The 20,065-nt window shown below is 44.5% G+C and overlaps 1 protein-coding gene across 2 annotated transcripts; it reads right to left on the bottom strand.

The window, feature by feature from the left end:
• Window positions 1-2,507: 2,507 nt before the first annotated feature.
• On the bottom strand, window positions 2,508-19,371 carry socs5b (suppressor of cytokine signaling 5b). Of its 2 annotated transcripts, XR_003932625.1 has the most exons (3): window positions 19,048-19,371; window positions 10,809-13,037; window positions 2,508-2,548 (listed from the first exon to the last, which is right to left on the bottom strand). XR_003932625.1 is itself a non-coding variant. In XM_030106187.1 (2 exons), the coding sequence occupies exon 2, from the start codon at window positions 13,016-13,018 to the stop codon at window positions 11,327-11,329; it is 1,692 nt and encodes a 563-aa protein (XP_029962047.1). In that variant the 5' UTR covers window positions 13,019-13,037; window positions 19,048-19,340; the 3' UTR covers window positions 9,184-11,326. The 2 variants fall into 2 exon arrangements, 1 of the variants encoding a protein (XP_029962047.1); XM_030106187.1 differs by lacking the exon at window positions 2,508-2,548 and having other exon boundaries at window positions 9,184-13,037; window positions 19,048-19,340.
• Window positions 19,372-20,065: the final 694 nt, after the last annotated feature.

The following is a 20,065-nucleotide window of genomic DNA, read 5'->3' as shown; positions in this document are numbered from 1 at the left end:
TGAAATATGGATGTACGCTTAGTGTGTGAGCGCACGCCCCGACCGTGCGCGTGCGTCTGCGAAAAGGTTAAACGGAGGTCAGCGCTCACTTTGCCGCCACAGACTTGGCAGCGCTCCACGGCTGGAAAAGCAGAAGCAGCTCACCCCCCTGTCCTGTCTCTTGCTCCCTGCGCTCTTTTTCCTCTTCGCTATAAGTGCAGTTAGCGTGCAAGCCCAGTGGCGTGTGTCCACGCTGAGCTAGCGGCTTAGCGCCGTGTGTGTGTGGTGAGAAACACTGGGCTGAGGAGCACGAGGAGCGGAGGAAATGAAAAGCCTAACTAGTTTGAAACAGGAGTCGGATGAGCCCTCCAGAGGGTAACAACAAGAAAGTTTTCCCTACATGCTGCTGAGGGTTTCAAGAAACGGGGCTGTAAAACTGGCCCTGCAGGTATTATTGGTGTAGTAAAATCTAAAAATACTAAGCAACGCTGACCTCTTTGCTAGACGACTTAAAGTAGACAAAGCATTTTACGAGGCGCATTTTCTTTCTAACGGAGTTATATAAGAAATTATTGCTCATTTCAGAACAGAAAGAAAAAAAAACGGTGTTTTGGCTGGAAGTTAGCCTAGCTTAGCACTGGATCAAGAACCTAGCTCTGAAGTTATGACAAACTGCCAGTCAGCATCTCTGAACGACCACTGCTCAGTTATGTATAGATGTGTGATTTTCCAAAGATCAACCAGCTGGATTTAGCTGCATGTGATTTAGGCTAACCGTCCTACTGTTTCCAGACAACGGCCACATGTACATGACGGTTCTGATTCCAAATCAAAGTTAGTTCTGCTTTAAAATGACCTTGTAAACACCTAATTCCAAATGAAAGGATTATTCCAAATTAAACTCAGTTCTGAAGAAAGTGGTGGGTTTATTCTGATTTTAACGTGGAATGAAATAATTCATCGATCATGTATGCCTTCATTCTGTTTCAAGTTAATTCCGGTTGTTCTGAGCCTGCTCGTTTCCCTTGTCCTGTCATAACGCGCACATATTTCAAGATGGACAAGTGTCGGATTCGAACAGAGACAATTTCTGGAGCCTTAGAAGAAATGGATATGCTGAAAGAGTGGACGGATGGACGGAAGCATAAAAATGTCAAAATTAGGAGCTTTTAAAAACTTCAGCATAAAAGTGAATCCATAAAGAAAGAGAGAGGGAAAAAAAATCACTGGAGTATTTTTTTACTCCTGGTAGATGTGAATACATCACCTCGGTTTAGCATTCAGTATTTTTCAATTCAGTTTCTTCTAACAAATTACTCCATCATCGCTGTAGCCACTCCATTTAGCCACTGAGGCTGTTACATAAAAAAAAAACAACATTTAGCATTTTCAGCTTGAGGCTTAAAAAAAAAAAAAAAAAAAAAAAAAAGTATTATTGCCACAATTCTGTAAAATCTGCACCGAGCCACTACAGAGGAGCTGAAGAGCAACATGTGGCTCCAGAGCAGCAGGCTGATGAGTCCTGGCCTGATCGTGAAACAGTGACTCAGCCTCTCTCGTTTTCGGGCTAGTATTTCATTAGCAGTGTCCTTTAAAACCGAAATTTCCTGCAGGAGAAAATTAGGAATGATTTTTGTTAGTTTTAAATACATTCAGTAAATTTTAAGGTCTTTTTTTTTTTGTTTTTTCAATTGTTGCAATGGATGGTAATCACTGTTTTGTCATTTTCTTTGACATTTTAACCCAACCTCGTTATTAGACGATCCCCATTTCATTAATTTCAGACAGATGTAGGACTGGAAATAATCACATATGTTTGTTAATTTTGGATGCGTGCTGATGGGGGAACTTTGTGTATTTTGGGCAGATCGACAGTAGCTGTTGACCTCCCGTCCTAGGAGTTGCTAATCGTTCACGCTCCTGCAGCTCCGTACGTAGATAAAAGTGCAATCAAATCTTCTCAAAACTTCTGGCAAGGAAGCAAACGGGTGCGCAACTGTTGCTACATCAGAACATTTTCTACTTTCCCACATCAAATTTAGCCACGCAGACTACGCTGCATAGAAAAGCAGTGCATTTACCCTAAGTGCTGGATAAGTGTGTTTCACCACTATAAAGTGCTGCATGTTCAACATTCTCAATGACGAACGGCAGACCAAAGGAAAAAAGTTGATCTTGATAGCGGCGTGATGTTTCTCACCCTTGACGTATCGCTTGATGTTCCTGCCAACAACAACTGCTCATTGCAGCTCAACGTGCCAGCGCGAGATAGTGCGGTGGAGTGCACGGTGGAGGCCGGTGCTCCGGGCTGATAAGGAGGCGTCTTTCATAGAGCTGACTCGGCTGCACGGAGATCGAATCTGGAGGGTTTGGCCTGCCGATAAACTGACAAAGACCTTCATCATCTGCACCCGCGTCCGACCCCGGATTCCTCGACTTATTGCTGCTGAGGCATTGGTTATGTTTTGAGTTACACTCAGATTTTGTCCTTTCTGAAAGTTTCCTGCCCTGTATGGCAGCAAGAACCCCCCCCCCCCCCACACACACACACACACACGCACACACACTCCTCCTGAGTGTCAATTATTCATAAGCCTCGGGTAGCTAACTTGAAACCGATAACCCACATGCTATTTATACTACATTTCAAATGAACAAATACTTAACTGTGAAGTTCCATGCAGCTCAGTCGTGTCTGTCTGCATAGCTGCTGCCGGGCACAGCAGAGCGGGGAGGGCCGGGAAGTGCAATGCGGCGGCATTGTCGTCGTCTGTCCTTCTATCAGGGTGGGAAAGGATTGAATCAGCAGCTCTGCCACAGAGGTGAGCCCACCCAGCAGAAAGACTCCATTTCACAGTTGGGACATTTTCACATCTCCTCAGGAGGCTTCCAGATCCAAATGACAAACCTCCAGCTGTAATCAGTCTTCACACCGACATTTAAAAGAATCTGCTCAGGGTTCGACGAGGTGGAGGATCAGCACACAGTTTGTGAAGCTTGGTATTCTGCAGAATCATTACATACATTTTCCCTCAGCAAAAAGTAGTACATTTGGAGTTTATTATCAGTGCTAGTAAGTACAATACAGACCATGCACTTAGTGTATTAGAAAGCTTACTTCAAACTAACATTGCGCTACTGGAACATTTTAGGTTTATAAAAGTATATTTTTAAGTATGCAGGTACACTCTTCCACTGTATATACTGCCATAGACCACGTTGTAGTTTATTGTTATGCATGTTAAGTAGAATTCTACTAAATCTAAAAAGATGCTATTGAGATGAATCATAGGGATTGGAATAAGAACAGAGGGTTTCCAATTTAAATTTGCCACCGGCAGTAATATAGACCACACTATTTTATACCTTATACGAGTTTACTGGTTATACTTTCAGTATTTTGTACACTTTGCTTAATTAATGACTTGGTTATTTTTAAACAGACTTGTTCACATCTGATTTCTGCTTTTTGTTCACGTGACATGCTGTGTTGTTTTAGTTGAGGAACTTAGTAAATCAGACAGGCGTAGAAGTTAAGATTCATAGATCAATGTACTTTCAAATTTGAGGAAGTGTTAATGCTGTCTGGCCTGACATGATTAAAACTCAATGTGTTCTTGTTGAAACAGAGGATGTCGTGTACACAACACCAAACCCTGATGAAAAGGGACAAGAACTTAATAAAGTCGGTCAGATGTTTCTCTTATTGTGTAACTTTTTAGGGACCAGTAAGATTGAGCACATATACTATTTACTGTAAACTTTTACACTCCCGCACTTTCTGATCTTCACCACGATTCTTAACAGTTCTTAACTGTGTAATGGAAAATACTTTTTATTCTGCTGAATTAAATGTAAACATGAATCAATGACTTGACCTCATTCTGTACTCGATCAAGATACACTGCTAGTATTTTGTGGTAGAACGAAGTAAAACTATACAAGTTTAATTGTTAAAATATAAGTCTAAGTTGTTGCATTGATGAACTTAGTCTGACTTTCCTCGATACTGTTCAGTGCAAGTCTAGTAAACTTCACTACACTATGAAGGATATACAGTTTATAAAAAAGTAAACTTCAAGCATACTGCCTCAGGTTAAGTATCAAATAAGTATACTTGCAGTATGCTTCAATTCCTTTTTGCAAAGGGTTGGTTTGGAGATCAATTGATGAGTCTTCATTGCTAAACATAAAGTACATGAAAAGCTGGGAAAATGCTTCAGTATTTGACACTCTGATGATGATTCTGATCATTTCATTCAGTGTTTATTAAATATTTAAAATCGATATAAAAGTGAGCATGCAAATACGGGTAAATATTTAAAAGGGGTAAATTTCACAAGAATCCCATGAAAAACTGAAAAATGGGGCTGGTAGCCTTTGAGAAGTAAACGAGTTCAGAAGGGGTGAAAAGGATCACAGAGACACTTATAAGAGCGAGGTGAGTTTGAGCAGGAAGACTTCGACGCCGACGACCCTCCAGGACCCAGGCTGCCGTCGAATCCGGTGTCTCCACGGAGGATTCTGGGATTGCATGGGTTGAGTGCACGAAACCATTTCTGAAGCTTGGGGTACAGTGACGGCTTCACAAATTCAGCAACTTGACCAAGAGGGACTGCTGACAAGGAGGGTCTTCAGTTCGCCCCCAGAGATGAAGAACCAGCAGGAGGTATGACCTTGAAAAGACCATGAACACGACTGCAAGCTATTTCTATGTAGCACTGATAAAGCAATCTAAATTTATATTTATCGCTTTGGGGCTGCAGTGTCACTCATAAAGGTTTCAATATAAATCTATGCATGCTTTCGCTCAGTTTGAAACTGTTTTTCCCATAAAACTTTTCATTAGGTTTTCAACCAACCACAAGCAGAAACATGTTACTTGAGGGCGAAGCTTTGAATGAAGGAAAATGTGCCTCGCGGGCAGCTGTTGTTCACATTATGATTTAAACCTTATGTAATCAACAGGAAAGGTGAGAAAATAGCATGTGTGCAACAACCAACTCTACGCTCACGCGCAGACGTATTCTGCAATGCCAAAGAAAAGAAAACACACTCCAGACTGTATCATGGGCCAGTGTGGATTACACTTAACAGTTTTATTTGGAATATTAAGACAATGAAGCATAAGCCAAGCACCAAGAGTGACAGCTACAAGTGTCGCATCATACGGCTCTTAAAAATGAACAGGTTATACTGGAAAACAACGGTTTCTTTTATTTTCCCCCTCTCCGTCTCACTCGTTAAACGGTGAAGCAGATACACAGAACAGACAGTGAAATGGGAACATGATTATGCCATTTACACGCTCCGCATCCTACCTGTCAGCTCAAGAAAAGAAAAGGAGAACGTGAAGGGAGTGGAGGCAGAATGAAACGCCACGGCCATATTGGGTGGCTTCTGCCCCCCTCCCCTAAATTTAGATTGGCCAGAACGAAGGGGGCGGTGTGGGAACACGGTGGCGGCGGCGCTGGAGGACTGACGACCATTCGTTCCCATCATTGTCGAGACCCGTTGCCTCGGCACCCACATCCACACAGCAACCAATGTGCACATACAGCATTAAAGTGACAGGATTGCAACCATTGTTACACTACACTCCATTGCATATTCGGGAGAAGTAATCATGAAAAATAATAGGTCATTTTCTTTCTGCCTGCATATAGCACTTAACCCAGCTTTCTAAAATATATATATGGGAACATGAAAACATTTCTTAAATAAATCTCTTTTCGTTGTCTTCTAAGATCTTGAGACTAGTTGTCGTACGTACCGAGGCGAGGGGGTGAGGGTGTCAAACGTCCAGGGAGGGGGAGGCGGTTTCTTTCGTGGGACAGAACGCGCCGTGAACATCCTATCGCACGTAGATTCAGATGTCAGGCTCTCATAGTGCAGCTAGCTAGCGTCACGCTAAACCACAACATCAGCTGAAAATAGAACGTGCGCGCTAACGCCCACCCCCCACTCTCCCCTCCGTCTGTGTGGGGGAGGGGGGAGCGTCCCACAGGAAAGTGGTCCGTGTTCACGACACATCCCTGGATGAGGGGGGGCGTGGCAAAGTGTCAATACCTGGTGGCTAGTGTCCAAACAAAGTATGGGTGCAAATGTAGGCGTGTTCCACACAGTTTCCATCAAGTTGTTAACATTTATCCATCACTCCTCATACAAACAAGGGTTTTAATTCTCTTAAGTCTAAGTCTATGGGGTTATATGGCAAACGTGCTACAGTTAACGACAGATATTTCCCATGGGGAATAACTTTGAGAGAGTTGAGAGAGTCACTGGGACTCTCCGTGGTGTGGGGCGTGGGGCGGGGTGGTGGTGGTGGTGGTGGTGGGGTTGCCTGAGAATTAGGTGATCAGGAGAGGGGACGGTGAGACGTCGTTCATGGGAGTCACTGTCACGTCACCCCTCACACTCGACTCTACGTCCCACATCGCCGAGACCCTCGGCTCTATCCGAAGGCTAATGACTTCCCACACCGAAGCTGCGGCCGAGGAGGGTGTGATTCTCCGCTGGAGCAGCTTTGGTGCTGGAATAAACCAAATGAAACATTTCGGGACCGAACCGGCTGACGTACACCCAAGTCTCGCCATCTGGAGCAAACACACACACTCACATACACACACACACACACACACACACACACACACAAACACACACAGTGCGGTCAACACGTATTTGGAACAGTTGGCTCTGTAGTGCAGCATACTGGTGATCTAACAATGACTTGGACGTCTCCTGTTGAGTTGGGCTAAAAAGGGGCGGGGTGTGTATAGTGCAATGCCCCGATTTTACACCGTAGTCGGCTCAACAAGCACGAAAAAGAAGCTGATCTCAGGTCGTAGGTTCAGACATAGTGTCAATTCATAAGATTTAGCCCCTGCCCAACGGGCAACACACCTCCCACCGACCTCCTGAGGGCTTTAAGAAACTGGTTTTCTTTACACTTTTAGGAGATCAGATCGCTGGAATAAAGCATGTAGCCAAACCGCCGCCACTTAGTGTCTGCGGTACAGAAACTTATTGCAATGTGTCCAAAGGGGGCAACAAAAGCAGCCTTTTTCCTCCTACGCTCCAAGAGCCACCATTTCCACGATAAGGAAAAAACACAGATGGGATCAAACTTGGAGACATGCCAATAAATTTTCCACTGAGCCAAATGAATGATGGCCTATTCCTGAAAAGTAGCACCGGTGGCACCTTCATTACATCTCTGGAGGCGTTCACATACAGCACTTCACTATCCATCAGTATCAGCCAGCAGAACTACATTTTTACCAATGGTATCTGCATCCTCTCATATTTCCTTATGGAATTGCTTTTATTATTTATGCACAACATGATTAACATCTGCTAAAAAGGCTAAACTCCGAAAATTAAAATGAAATCTAAAGAAATGAAGAAAATTAAAGAAGACGCTTAAGAAAGTGAGAGAATCTTCACAGATTTTGTTGAGGGGGGGGGGAACCCTGAATTCAGAATCCAGTCAGGATTAATCTTCAAAGATGACAACTTCAGGTGTAAAATGTTTTCTAGAAGAATCTTGAGAAAAATTGCAATGATCCCCATCATGGACACCAAACCCATATGAGTGCCCTTAGCTCCACTGTCTAATATTCTGCATTAAAAAAAAAAAAAAAGAGCAAGCTAACTACATGTTTCGCCGTCCCAATTCATGCAAACTGCACTGTAGAAAACAAGTAAAGTGCTTTAAAGTCCTTTGCCCTGTCTGTGATCACACCGACGCCAACTTCAGGAGCCTCCTTCAAGTTTGCTTCAGCCCGTCGGAACTAGATGGAGAAGTTGACGGCAGGAGCAAAAGGCTGAATGAAGAACGAAGAGCGGCCCTCTCAGAGCTCCGTGGATGTTAGCGTGAGCCTGTGACCAGCGCCTGCAGAGGGACTGCTGTGTGAGACAGGTGGCAGTGAAACGGAGCCTGATGCACACGGCAATGCTACACTTCCAGCCCATGTGTAGAGAAAACTCATCTGAATCCTCAAACAAATGACATTTTATTATCTTTCCTGGAAAGAAGGGTACAGAGCACCAAATGTAGGCTGTGAGCATGAAGGTCATAAAATACTGAGAACAGATTTTTTTTTTTAAATCCTAAATATTATGTTGGAAAACATTTTCCAAAGCACCATTTCTGAAGCTTTTGTGCTGACAAACCTAATAGAAAAAAGGGCCTACGTCCTCAGATGTGGCACTTGTATTTACAAAAGAGTCTCAAATGTTTTAATAATGTCTGAACATGGCCGCAATCAAGCCACAGATAAGAAGATATGATCATTGTTAAGAATAAATGAGCTGATGCCAATGTACCTGACAGTTTCACTGTTCCACCATTGCGCCCCACGTATCTTAAATTAGGTACATACGGACTCTTCTATTCTAAATCCTATGATTAAACAATGAACGTGAGTTACTTGCTGAGCTCGACAATTAGCTTGCGCCCAGTGGTGCAGGAGCTTTGGTCACAGATTCATGTTCAGATCAGGAGGCTGACATTTGATCGTGAGTCACTGAAACATCTCCAGTGATTGGCTGAGGTTCAAAAACTTTTACACTTTCTGAATTTCACTCAATTTTGTCAAAAAGGATCGACTCAGCCTCTCTGCTCACCTCCACCGGCTGTGCCATCCCACAGGGCATGAGCACACAGGTTCAGCTGATGTCCCTCAAACAGAAACTCAATAAAAATGCACATTTAGGACAAACTGAAGAGAACAAATGCTGCCGCCATCAGGAGGTGAGCCTTTTTCTTGGCCTCTCATCAGATCTACGCACCAGAAGCTGTGTGTATGATGGGCTGGACACAGTTATCTCGCACTGAAATATGCTGCAGCACCACGGCTGGCTTCGGACCCCGCAAACAACCTAACGCTACCACACAGAGACAGACGAACGAACGCATGCATTAGTGAGTGACGACGGACTGAACTAATTTTTTCAGTCATCTGACAGCTTTATCAACATAGCACCACTAAATCGGCTTATGAAATCTTTAACGTGCACCTTCAGTAAGTGAGCTCACAGCTCATGCACCTCTTAGCTTTTTTTCAGTCTTGCTTCATGGCATCTGAGTGGACCGCACCGACGCCGCTTCCTGTCACTGCCAATGATGGGAACCGATTATGGGATGAGACAAAATGGTCATCTAAAAAGGCACATAGGTTACACTCCACATTTCATCCTCACGAGGAGAAATGACAGGGTTCCAGATTTTTTTTTTTTTTTTTTTTAAATATATATATCCCGAGCTCTCAAGAGATGTTTCTTTGAGAGCTCAATGATGAGATTTTTCGGGGCTCGATTTGCTGGCAACAATTTACAATTTCAACATGGATGTTGTAGTTCTTCATAGTAACAAATACACCAGTCTCTGAAATCCAATTCTTAAGAAAACCCACTACTGTCAGCAGACCGTGTTTAAAGAGTCTGGGTTTCCACCAGAAATGTTGTTGGGTCTAGTAGTTTTGTTGCATGAGCCAACAAAAGGCTTCAGTTTGGTGTTGTTTCACAAAGTCACCAACTGTTCTTCAAATCAGCCATCCATTTTGGATGTCCAACAAACATTGACCTCGGCTTGAAGCAATATGAACCCAATTCTGGCTGAAAGGAGCCTCGGTTGATAAAAATCAACGTTTTTTTTCCATGGGACTACCGGGCTGACAACACACTGGTGCAAACCCTGAAAGACGACGACGATGATGATGACGATGATGATGGCATTCTGAATTTCCACTGATTGTCTTCAATGATCAGTCACACATGCCCACACTTCCACTGAAGAGACTTGTTGGGGTTCATTATTAAAGCTACAGGGTAACAGTTGGCTGCACCCATCTTGAAAATTCTGCTGATGAAATATATTCAACCTGCTTATAGCTGCAGTGTAACAGATCACAATACTCACAATTCAAATCAGATGTGTTATCAGCAAAAGAGGATGGGATTTATTTATTCTTTTTTAAAAATTATCTGGCTTTTAATTTTAAAACAAAATGGAGCGATTTAATAACTGATGTGGCTCTAACTCATGGGTTTTTACGTCCACAGTCGTAATGATGCTATGGGCTGCTTCGTCTGATCTTTGAACACTCTGCTTTGAGCATTTGCAGCAGCACTTAAAACTCAATTTCAGACTAATGAAGTAAAACAGCCATTCGTCTGTGGATTCAGGCGTTGTGGGGGAGAATCTGATCTGTATCAAAGTGTGATCCGTTATACCACCAGATTAAGGATAGTACATGCAAGGTGCATGTATAGAGAGAGAGAGAGAAAAAAAAAAAAACAGCAGTCTATCAAAACCTGCAAATACAGCGAGATCTGAACTGGCCTCCGTACGCACAACTGCGTGTGCAGAGCTGAACTGTCTGTGGCTGCTGACAGACTGACAGGCTGCTTTGACATCTGTAACAATGGCAAGAATTGCTCAAACATTTCCTGATGATCTGTCCCTTGTGTTTTCAGAAGCAAAGCCTTACGGTTGGAAGAAACCTGACAAAGTGTATTTTGCTCATGTAGGACAAAGTAAGATGATTTATAAATCACCGCTCGTTACTGCTTAGAGAGGAAGTAGTGTTCTTTAAAGACTAATCTATAGTCTTTAGAAAGCACTTGATTTCCCTGATGTGCTGTCCTTAAAGTCTATGGACCCTCTCAGACTCTGTGCTCATCTCCGGCTTCAGCTGATTCTAATGCGTGCAACAAGATGGCAAAACGATGTGCCTTATGTAGCTCTATCCATGGGAAAAGCTCCAACTGCAATATACCATTTGCACCTCCAGATGCCCTCTCAACTCACATTCACACATGCACACACACCTTCTCTTGGAAAGGTGATCCACTAGGTGCTTTGACAAGCCAAAGGGGGGGGAAAAAAAAAAAGGAAAGAAAAGAGAAAGCACAGTGAGTTGTACAACACACGCCTTGTGGGCCTAAAGTAGCAGTTCTGGGATGGACAGAGGGAGGCATGCAGGCAGGGCTACAGGCAGGGCGACGTTGTGGGATCAGGCAGACGTTCAGCACAGAGCAGGGGAGAAAAGACACAAAACGGTGATATTTGTGTCTCACCTCCCTGTCAAAACAACCTGTTCAACACAAAACATGTGCTTGCCAAACAGCGTTATACTGAATATAATCATATGTATTTTTCTGTGATGTAAGTAATAACTAAAACAAAGATTAGAATGAATCTTGTATAGCTTGTTACATTTAAATTCCACCCTCACCAGCAGAAAGAAAGCTGTGTCAGGACAGCCTCCAGACTGGTTATTGAGGAATTTCTAAAGTTCTGTAATCCTCCTGCAGTGTGTGTACAGGCGACGGAGAGCCCGCCCTATTTGACCTTGAGTGGCGGTTCCCTCTCCAGCCAGCGGACTCGTACTTTCTGTTTATAGTGATACTCCTTGAGGAAGTCCTGCAGGGCAGGCGGCAACGGCAGAGAGCCTATACCATCGTAAGTGGTCCAGCGGCAGATGGCGGCTCGTGCCAGATGCTGCAGGCCGAAGGGAAAAGTCCGATGGAGAGGCGCTGTGAGCAACGGCTCAAAGAACATGCAGGCGCTGGGGTCCTTGTAGTGCTCCAACAGTCCTGTGACGGTGGAAGAGTGGAAAACACAAGGGTCGTGAGCGTCGAAGCTGAAGTTGTGGTTCCACTGCTCGATGCGTGCGTGCAAGGACCGGTTGTAACGGCGGAAGCTGACAGAGAAGAGGTAGTCCTCTTGGGCCGAGTCACGCAGCAGGAAGGTGCCCTCCGGGCGCCCGTCCAGCAGTGACTCGGCCTCGTAGCGGTCCATGACGCCCCAGTAGCAGGGCAGAGCTGTAATCTGCAACAGGTCTGGCACCAGGCAGTGGATGTAGTCTATCTGGGTGTGAACCTTCCAGGGACCAGGCTGCTGCCGGCTCAGGTGACCGTCCCCTGAAGCGTGCCTCTGCTTGGGCCTCCGGGCCTGCAGACACAGCGTGGTAGAATCCTCCTCAGAGTCACAGTCCTGGACTGCAGCTGCAGCCCCCAACACCTGTCCACTGGCCCCCGATGGCCCGGCACCTGCAGAACTCCCAGTTCCTGAGGCCCTGCTTTCCCCAGAGGCCTCTCCCATGCCAGGCGCCATCTTTGGTCCCAGTTTGTAGAGAGAGGAGCCCGACACCGAGGCCTCCAGAGTATGGATCTGTGCATTAGGTGGTGGGTCCACACCTTCCTCTATGCTGAGTCGGCGACGCTCACGCAGACGTTCCTCCTCATCTTCTGGAGAGGGGTAGGCTGGGTCAAAAGCATCCAGAAGTGCAGTGGAGGAATGCGGGCTGACCGGTGCCGTGTGCTGTTTGATCAAGTGCCACTTGTGAGCGAGGTCTGATCCGGTTGGGAAGGGGCAGGTCTCTAGCATGAGCTCCGTTAGATGAATCTTTCGTTTGGAAGTGACAGGGTTCTTTGAAGAGCGGGAGCGCCTACGAGCAGGCAGAGGTAAGCACAGGCCGACTGTGTCACTTAGCCGCTGGCGCAATGAACGGGCATTCAGACTGCGTCCTCCAGATACAGAATCGCTCATCTCCTGGATGGAGCTGACCCCGTAACGCCTGTCCCTCCGGTTCCCGCTTGCTCGTAAGCGCCCAGACCGCCTGTCAGCCTCCAAAGAGCTCTGGGTTTTGGTGGAACATGAGTGTTTCTTCTTGCCCCCCCATGGAGCATGACGTGAATAGGAGTCCCTCCGAGCAAGGGGCACACCGCCCGCCCCGCCCCGCCCATCCTCGGTGTCCTTGTCGATCGTAATCTCTACGATCTGCGGGCTGTCCGACACACAGTTGTGATGGCGGCGTCCTACTGTCACCATTGGCACTGGTAGGAGGCTCCGTGACGGGCTGGAGGATCCTGACGCCTGAGCCTCACCTGAGCTACCTGCTTGACTGAGATCCACCACACAGTGGACGGTTTCTTCCTCCACCCGGCTCTCACTGGGTCCTGAACTGCTGTTGTGGAACAGTGTCTGGCATCTGCTCTTCAGGTTGCTCCACATGTTGCCCGTTTTCTTCATCAATGGGAGCCCCTGGGACCTGCAGACAAACGGACATTAGACTGATTAACTCACAGGTAGAGATTTCGCACAACATCAACGGCACCAACATTTAACACCCAGGTACAAGCTGCATAAAGAATGCCCCACATTTAAATTCCCCAGGCTACTGTGCATCTTGTAATTAGACGAGGCGAGAGCGTAACGGGGCCAAAGTGTCTGAGAGGTGGGCGAGCTGGAGTAGTTGGAACAGCAAAGTTAGGAGTTGCCAGGCAGACGTGCAGGGACACAAGGCCACGGCTATAAATGAACCCAGGATCTGCTCACAGCTGATCTGCTGGTATGTACTGTATTACAGAGCCAGTCTAGACCTGACCAAAAACTTTCCCTGTAACTGCAGCGCGCGTATGCACGCGCGCACACACACACACACACACACAGGTGATTTATCACTCTGCTGAAATCTGACAGGGATTTGAAAAAGGCAGCACTGAAAACGATTTGAGTGATACAAATGTTGCAGGGAGCACAGTCACACTGGATGGTACCCTGCCAAGCACAGAGCTTTCAAGGATTCCCTCACACACAGTTTATTTGCTGCTTCTGGACTTCACTGATTTATACGCAAACACATTTTGCCATTTGCAGTAAACTACTCGATGCTACAAAACCACTCAGTACTCCTCCATCACACACAACCATTTTGGTTAAAAAAAAAATCTTCGACATCCCCGTGTTCATTTTTTTTTTTTTTTTTTTTTAAGTTTTTCATCCTTTAATCAATTTTAGAGCAAACAAAACACATGTAGCCCAGATGAGTGACTCAAATTATGTGGGATGGCTACATAATAGCCATCTGAGATTAAAAAAAAACAAACAGGCTCATCAAAATCATTGAGGCATATAAAAATCACAAAACTCACTTTGTTTAAAAAAACAAACAAAAAAAAGTTTTTCTGCAGGCACTGGCCATGACATTTTAATTGATTCGGAATCTATTGATATATTTGAATGTTATGCTACCATAAACTTCTATTGGTATTTATTTGTGAAAAGAATGTTTTACACAATTGAATAACAACATTTAATGGATTAAAAACAACAACAACATACTATTCATGTAATAAGCAGCATACACAACATAAATGCAAAGGCCAAGTAGAAGGACCGGACAACGAAACAACAGAAAGCTTTTGTTTCCTTAAAACCTGCACAGGAAGTCACAGCACAAGCAAGAACTGAAACGGCTATATGAAATGCAGTTTTCTGCTATGCTTTCATGAAGAGAATACTGAGCCTCCGTGCTTGTGCCTGACATACTCAGCAGTCAGTTAAATTATAGCTTTCATATGCGGGTTTTGATAGCATCAAAATATAAAAAGATAACACTAATTACTGTCGAATTTCCAGTGGTTGACCGCTAAACTGTTCAAGAAGCTAAGTGGATCTGCCCAGGCTGCCCTGCGACTACCTGGCACCATGTCAACCAGCGTGCAGCGTGAAGTCTGCCTGTAAATTCTGATAAAGACATGGATTTGCACCGTCAGCTGTGACTCTTTGATACACAGGAGGAAGCCAGATTGGGCTTCAGCGCACGACTTCAGTTCATTTGCTAAAGGGAAGTTCAGAGTCTCTCAGAAACATACACATGATGTGTGCGTGCCAGACTGTGGCCTAAATCATCCTACTTATTGACTCATTTTGTCGGAAAAAGGAAGACAAGTTTTCTCTATTTGATATTCAGAACCAGTGTGAATGTAGACGCCTGGAACAGCCGGCAATAGAAGACACACTGCCAGAAGTGGCTGGAATTATCTGCTGTGGTTTATTTTTTATTTTCTGTGCGGGGTTTTTGTGAACCATAACCCAGGTTGAACCCTGGTCTGTTCATCAGCTTCCTCTCACTGTCGCAACCAGCCGCCCAATGAAGAAATCTAAAGCAAATCACTTCACAGTCCACCACTGAGTAAGTAGACATTAATTCAAGCTAACGGCAACACCCAAGGCGCAGCGCCCACGGTTTTTCCAGCACCATCAGCATGCTCAGCAATGGAGTTCATTAGACATCTGAACAGTGAACACTTCACATTATTTCACTACATGGATGCATCACAACATACACCCTCACACTACTTTAAATTCTGTGCTTATCACCTCATACCTTAACTTTTGCTCAAAGAAAGCTGTGGCCAAAGCTTCATAACAAAGCTATCATCACATGACCGAGTTTCATTTTTTATTCTACAATAACAGCTTTCACAAGAGCATACATGTTTTATAGTAAAACATTGAAAATATTTGCTTTTCAACATTTCCAATGTTTATTGAATCTCACTGTGGGATTATCACCATTAAAAGTCCCCACTTCAAATGCGATATAGTGATGCCAATCCTAAGTAATGTAATAGTTTAACACAAGGGCTGTATAATATAAATGTGCTACAAATTACATGTATCACCAAAGACTGGCTGAATTAGCACTGCAGGATCTGATAAACATAACCACTTAGGTCAATCATGCTTATGTCTTTTGAGTCTTTTCTTGGGACCAATTTAAACAGCAAGGTATGGCTTTTTTTAAATGTAATTTTTCTGATTTCACTTCTAACCTTCGGCCTGTGGCCACCAGGTATGAAATAATGTTGAAAGAATAACAGTAATACGACCAGTTTAGCTCCATCTGATTGTCTAAATATCCCAACATGCAGAGCATGACTGCAGAGGGCATGAAAACATGACGTATCACAGATAAGGGTTTTGTAAAACGCATTTGTGTATACTGGTATCACAAAAATTAAGAAATATATTGCGTAAGCCCAGTTTGAACAGTAGATAAATTACATTTCTTTTAGCTTTGCAGAGGTCAGAACCACCAAAATGAAAAACCATGATGAGAAATGATTACAGATAAGCTTCCAATTTAATAAACATATAATAAAGGCCCACTTGCATTTGGTTAACATTGGGCCAGGAAAGGAAAACAAAAACAGAAAGTGTACTGTTAAAAATCAATTCACTGTGTTAATTACAGCAGGACACACAGGCTCTCTCTCTCGCACGCCTCCAGGCCACCATACTACGTAAACACTAAGCTCAACATTTAGCTTGGAGGAGTTCAGGGTTAAGGTGGCTCATGCTAGCTTTCCCTCGTCTGGAACTTGCCGCTACCAAAGCGAGTGCTCTCTGCTCACCCCCCAGGACAGGCGCCCCTCAGTGAACCCCGACCGTGTCGTGGCGCCAAGGTGGGGAGAGGCTCACGTACCACAAGCTGAACGGGATCTGCAGCGACCCGTCACGGTCACGCGAGCCGTCTTGAAACACAAACGTGTGAGTCAGAGGGTGAATGAAAGGTGCGATGAAAGGCAGGGCCGGCGCACACCGGCTGAGGTGGGATCCCGGGGCCCCCCCGCGGGCGTACCACCAGCCTGTCTCGTCTGCCCTGGTGGGGAGATGGAGCTTTTTTTTTTTTTTTAATGAACGTGCAGCTCAAGCCATTGCTTTTTAAACGCAGCTTTCCTAAATACCAAATTATCCTGAAAAAGTAAGACACATTTCCATTGCCAGTAATTAGAGTAGGAAAAAAATGGAGTATTGTTAAGTGTGAAGGCAGTTGGGCCTGGCTAGACTCCAGTTTTGTGAACTCAAACCTGCCACATGTCACCAAAGCAAGCAACACCTCTTATTGTTCCTATTGTGTCATAAAACCACCAACACTGTGCCCACAGAACAGGCTCTGGGAAGATTTCCTCGGGTTATAAAAGGGATCTGCACTGTCTGAAGCTTCAGGTCCCTAAAAGATGCACAAGCCCATAAATGAAGTGCTTTGTATCCATCACAGTGTCTTGTTTTTGAACTACAGGTTCGGATTGTTGAACTTCGTTCAAGATCACTTCTTTGACACTTTTTCACATCCAGCAAAGTTACTGGCAAGTTATTGTTCGTCTGGATTCTGTAACTATACTTTCAAGTTGAAAATGCTCATATAAAGTCGAAAGCACAGCGTTCACACCCTGCCACCCTCCCTCCGAGATGAACTGGAATTGTGAGGATATGCTTGTATCAGCTACATCTCAGGAGGCAGCATTTTCCATTCGGGTTGCAGTATTTTATCTCTTAGCCTGCTAATTATTTCAAAAACACAAACAGTGACACGTACCAGACCAGGCTCTTCAAAATACTCCCAAAGTAATCACTCATTAAAATGTGATGAGATTAAGATATGAACTGTGCGCTAAACTCTGAATCATACAAATACTATGAGTGAATGATCCCAGTTAACAGATATTTATCCTTATTGCGATATCAACACAAACAAAATAGATATCGCTAGATTAACAAAACTATGATAAATGTCTTTCCATGCACGGTGCATTCACGCTCACTAACACTAAACGGCATGGATGCATATGTTTGTTATGAATGTACTGTTAACTATCAAATGAAAGAGTAGACGTTGAGAATGGCCCATTCAAAACTACCACAGAACATGGCAAGCACTGCCTATCTATTAGTTCGGCAACAGTTAAAAGGCCACAAGGCCTCCAGAAGTGTTCAAAAAGAGTTAAATTGATATTACATGTGGTCATCCACAATAAAAACAAGCAATAACCCTCGAGCACCTTATATGACTCGATTTTAGTCGGCATTCCTGTGTTTTAAAACGCCCCAGTCACGTTTCAAAGAGAAGTTCTTACTTAGTAGTTTCACATTTGTCAAAATGATTACCTAAAAGGGCCTCACACATACAGAGGACGCACAATGCAAGGGCATCTCATATTGCGGATTTCTGTCTACAATTATCTCTGCTCAGCTAATTCAAGAGAGCAACAGTCCTCCAGAGCAACTCTGCAACTGCGGTCATTGATAACAATGGCCACACCAATAGTGCAATCCAGTTCACATCCATTTTAAGCTGTCCTGTGTCAGAACTAGGCTACTTCTGCTCTCCGGCAGCCTTACACACCCATTCTCCTGGGATCAGACTGATCTAAGAGAGGGCTGGAGAGAAGACAAGATTAAGGGAGGACGCCTTCCCTGCTCAGACCAGACCACAGTTAATGAGATATTTGCAGCGCCTTGCTTTCAGAAAGATATGTAGAATGGCTGCAAGCCATACAAGGTCTGCAAATGACTGATAATACACAGTGATTCTCACTTTAATCAATTGGAGTTCAACAAACATTCCAAGATTTGATAAGTTCCACATGATCCATTCTGATCTTTGCAAATCTGGAGCCAAAATGAGATTTTGGAGGCTGCACACACATCTTACAGGCTACACAATCACAATGCAAGTCAAGATTTGGAGTGCATCAATAATTATAAGTTAGTTTTAATTCTACACAAGTAGGATTTTATCATCAACATGCATTTGAAGATCGAAATGTGTCTCCAGTCATTAATCACGGTCCAAAGTTGTGCATACAACATTCAAAAATCCTCCTATTTCAGCTGTACATGTGCAGCATTTCACGTTATAACCCTCAGTAGAAAACAGAAGTAATTCCCGTTGAGTTTTACCGTTAATGTCAACAAGTTTTACGTTATCGTGGCTGCTCTGTAGAAATATTGGGAGGCCTTTAGGGTTTGTGGAGGCCCCACTTTCCCCCTGCTACCAGACAAGTTAGCTGCCGTGCTAACCATTCCCGACACACCGCTAAATGTAGCCGCAGACAGTTATCGTCCTCCGGACTCCAATTCATGAACAAAGATGCAAACTCCTATTATCTCCACGGTGGCTTGTAGGAATCAAACCACAGACCACTTCCTACAAGCTGGTAAAAGAGGTCCTAAATTTACCGTGAGAAGGCTTACAAGCTGTCAAAAATGCTAACTGTTAGCACTCCCCGCAATGGGAGATCCCAGCGTTTCGGCTAGCTTCGGCTAACTAACCAGCTAGCGGGGTTAGCGTGTTAGCTTGAGGGGGAAAAAAATCTGAATAAAAATCTAAAACAAATAAACCAGGCGGTGTTGTGTGGCTTAAACGTACCGAGCAGACAAAAGTGACATGTAAGACCATAAATGGTTTGTTTCTGGAGGTAATATCTTACCCGCTTTCCTTGTGAAAGCCCTATTCAACAGCGCTCTTTGTCTGCAAAAAATGGCTATTAAGAGAAGTCAGGCATAGATCCCCCTCACGGACCACGGCGACGGATGAAAGCGCTGAACGGATCCCTGGCGGTACCATCCCGGATCGTTTTAAATATATAGTCTTTAAAAAATACTAGTCAAATAATTTAAATCCTAAAATGGTCTTTCGGTGCCGCAGAAGCCCGTTCCTCGTCATGGTGGGGGTCTTCTTTTTCTGCCGTGGTCGCTCCTGCTTCTAGCAACCAATATGACGGCGGTCTCCGCAGACAGAGAGCCGGAGAGGCGGACCGGGACTCCCCGTGAGGGAGGCCGAGTGACGGGGGCACGGGCCAATGGAGCGAGGGGGGAGGGCGACCACTTCCGACGGGGCAGGCGGATGGGGAAAGCCCCGGAGCTGGTTCCGTGGTGATGGGCGTAGCGTGTCGCCAATGAGCGCGGAGAGGGAGGAAGAGCGCTCCGCTGGCCGCTACTTGGAAACGTGGAGAGGCGAAGGGATGCTGGAGTTGTCCCGGGCCGGGCCGGGCCGGGCCAGGCCGGGAGTGTCAAACATAGGGCCCGTGGACCAAAGCCGGCCCGCAAGAGGCTGCAATCTGGCCTGAAAAACAAGCTAATTGTAAAAAATTGTGAAAAACATGATTAAAAAAAAACTCTCAAGAGTTGCAGACAGGATACAACACTGTATGGAGGACCAAAACTACTGTGAATAAAAATTAATGCAGAAATATAAAAGTGACTCAATAAATGAATTTATATGCCAAAAAAAAAATCTTACAACAGAAATACATTTGTATTTTATGTATAAACCTATGAAATGTGACTAAAATATACATTTATTTGGTCATTTTCACTTCAATTTCTTTGGTGATTTTTTTAAATTTCTGTCCTCATTAATTTTTATGCCTGAATTTTTTTTTGTATCATTTTACTTTCACATTTTCTTTTCACTAAGTGATATATTTCTGCGTTTTAGTTTCATCT

This window comes from Salarias fasciatus, chromosome 13, assembly GCF_902148845.1.
Source record: "Salarias fasciatus chromosome 13, fSalaFa1.1, whole genome shotgun sequence".
Taxonomy (NCBI): domain Eukaryota; kingdom Metazoa; phylum Chordata; class Actinopteri; order Blenniiformes; family Blenniidae; genus Salarias; species Salarias fasciatus.
Note: the sequence above shows the minus strand (reverse complement) of the source record. Positions and strands in the feature narration are given on the sequence as shown.

What these genes read in the sequence shown, in the direction of transcription:
- socs5b (XM_030106187.1), bottom strand. Translation starts at nt 13,018, where the DNA reads ATGAAGAAAACGGGCAACATGTGGAGCAACCTGAAGAGCAGATGCCAG.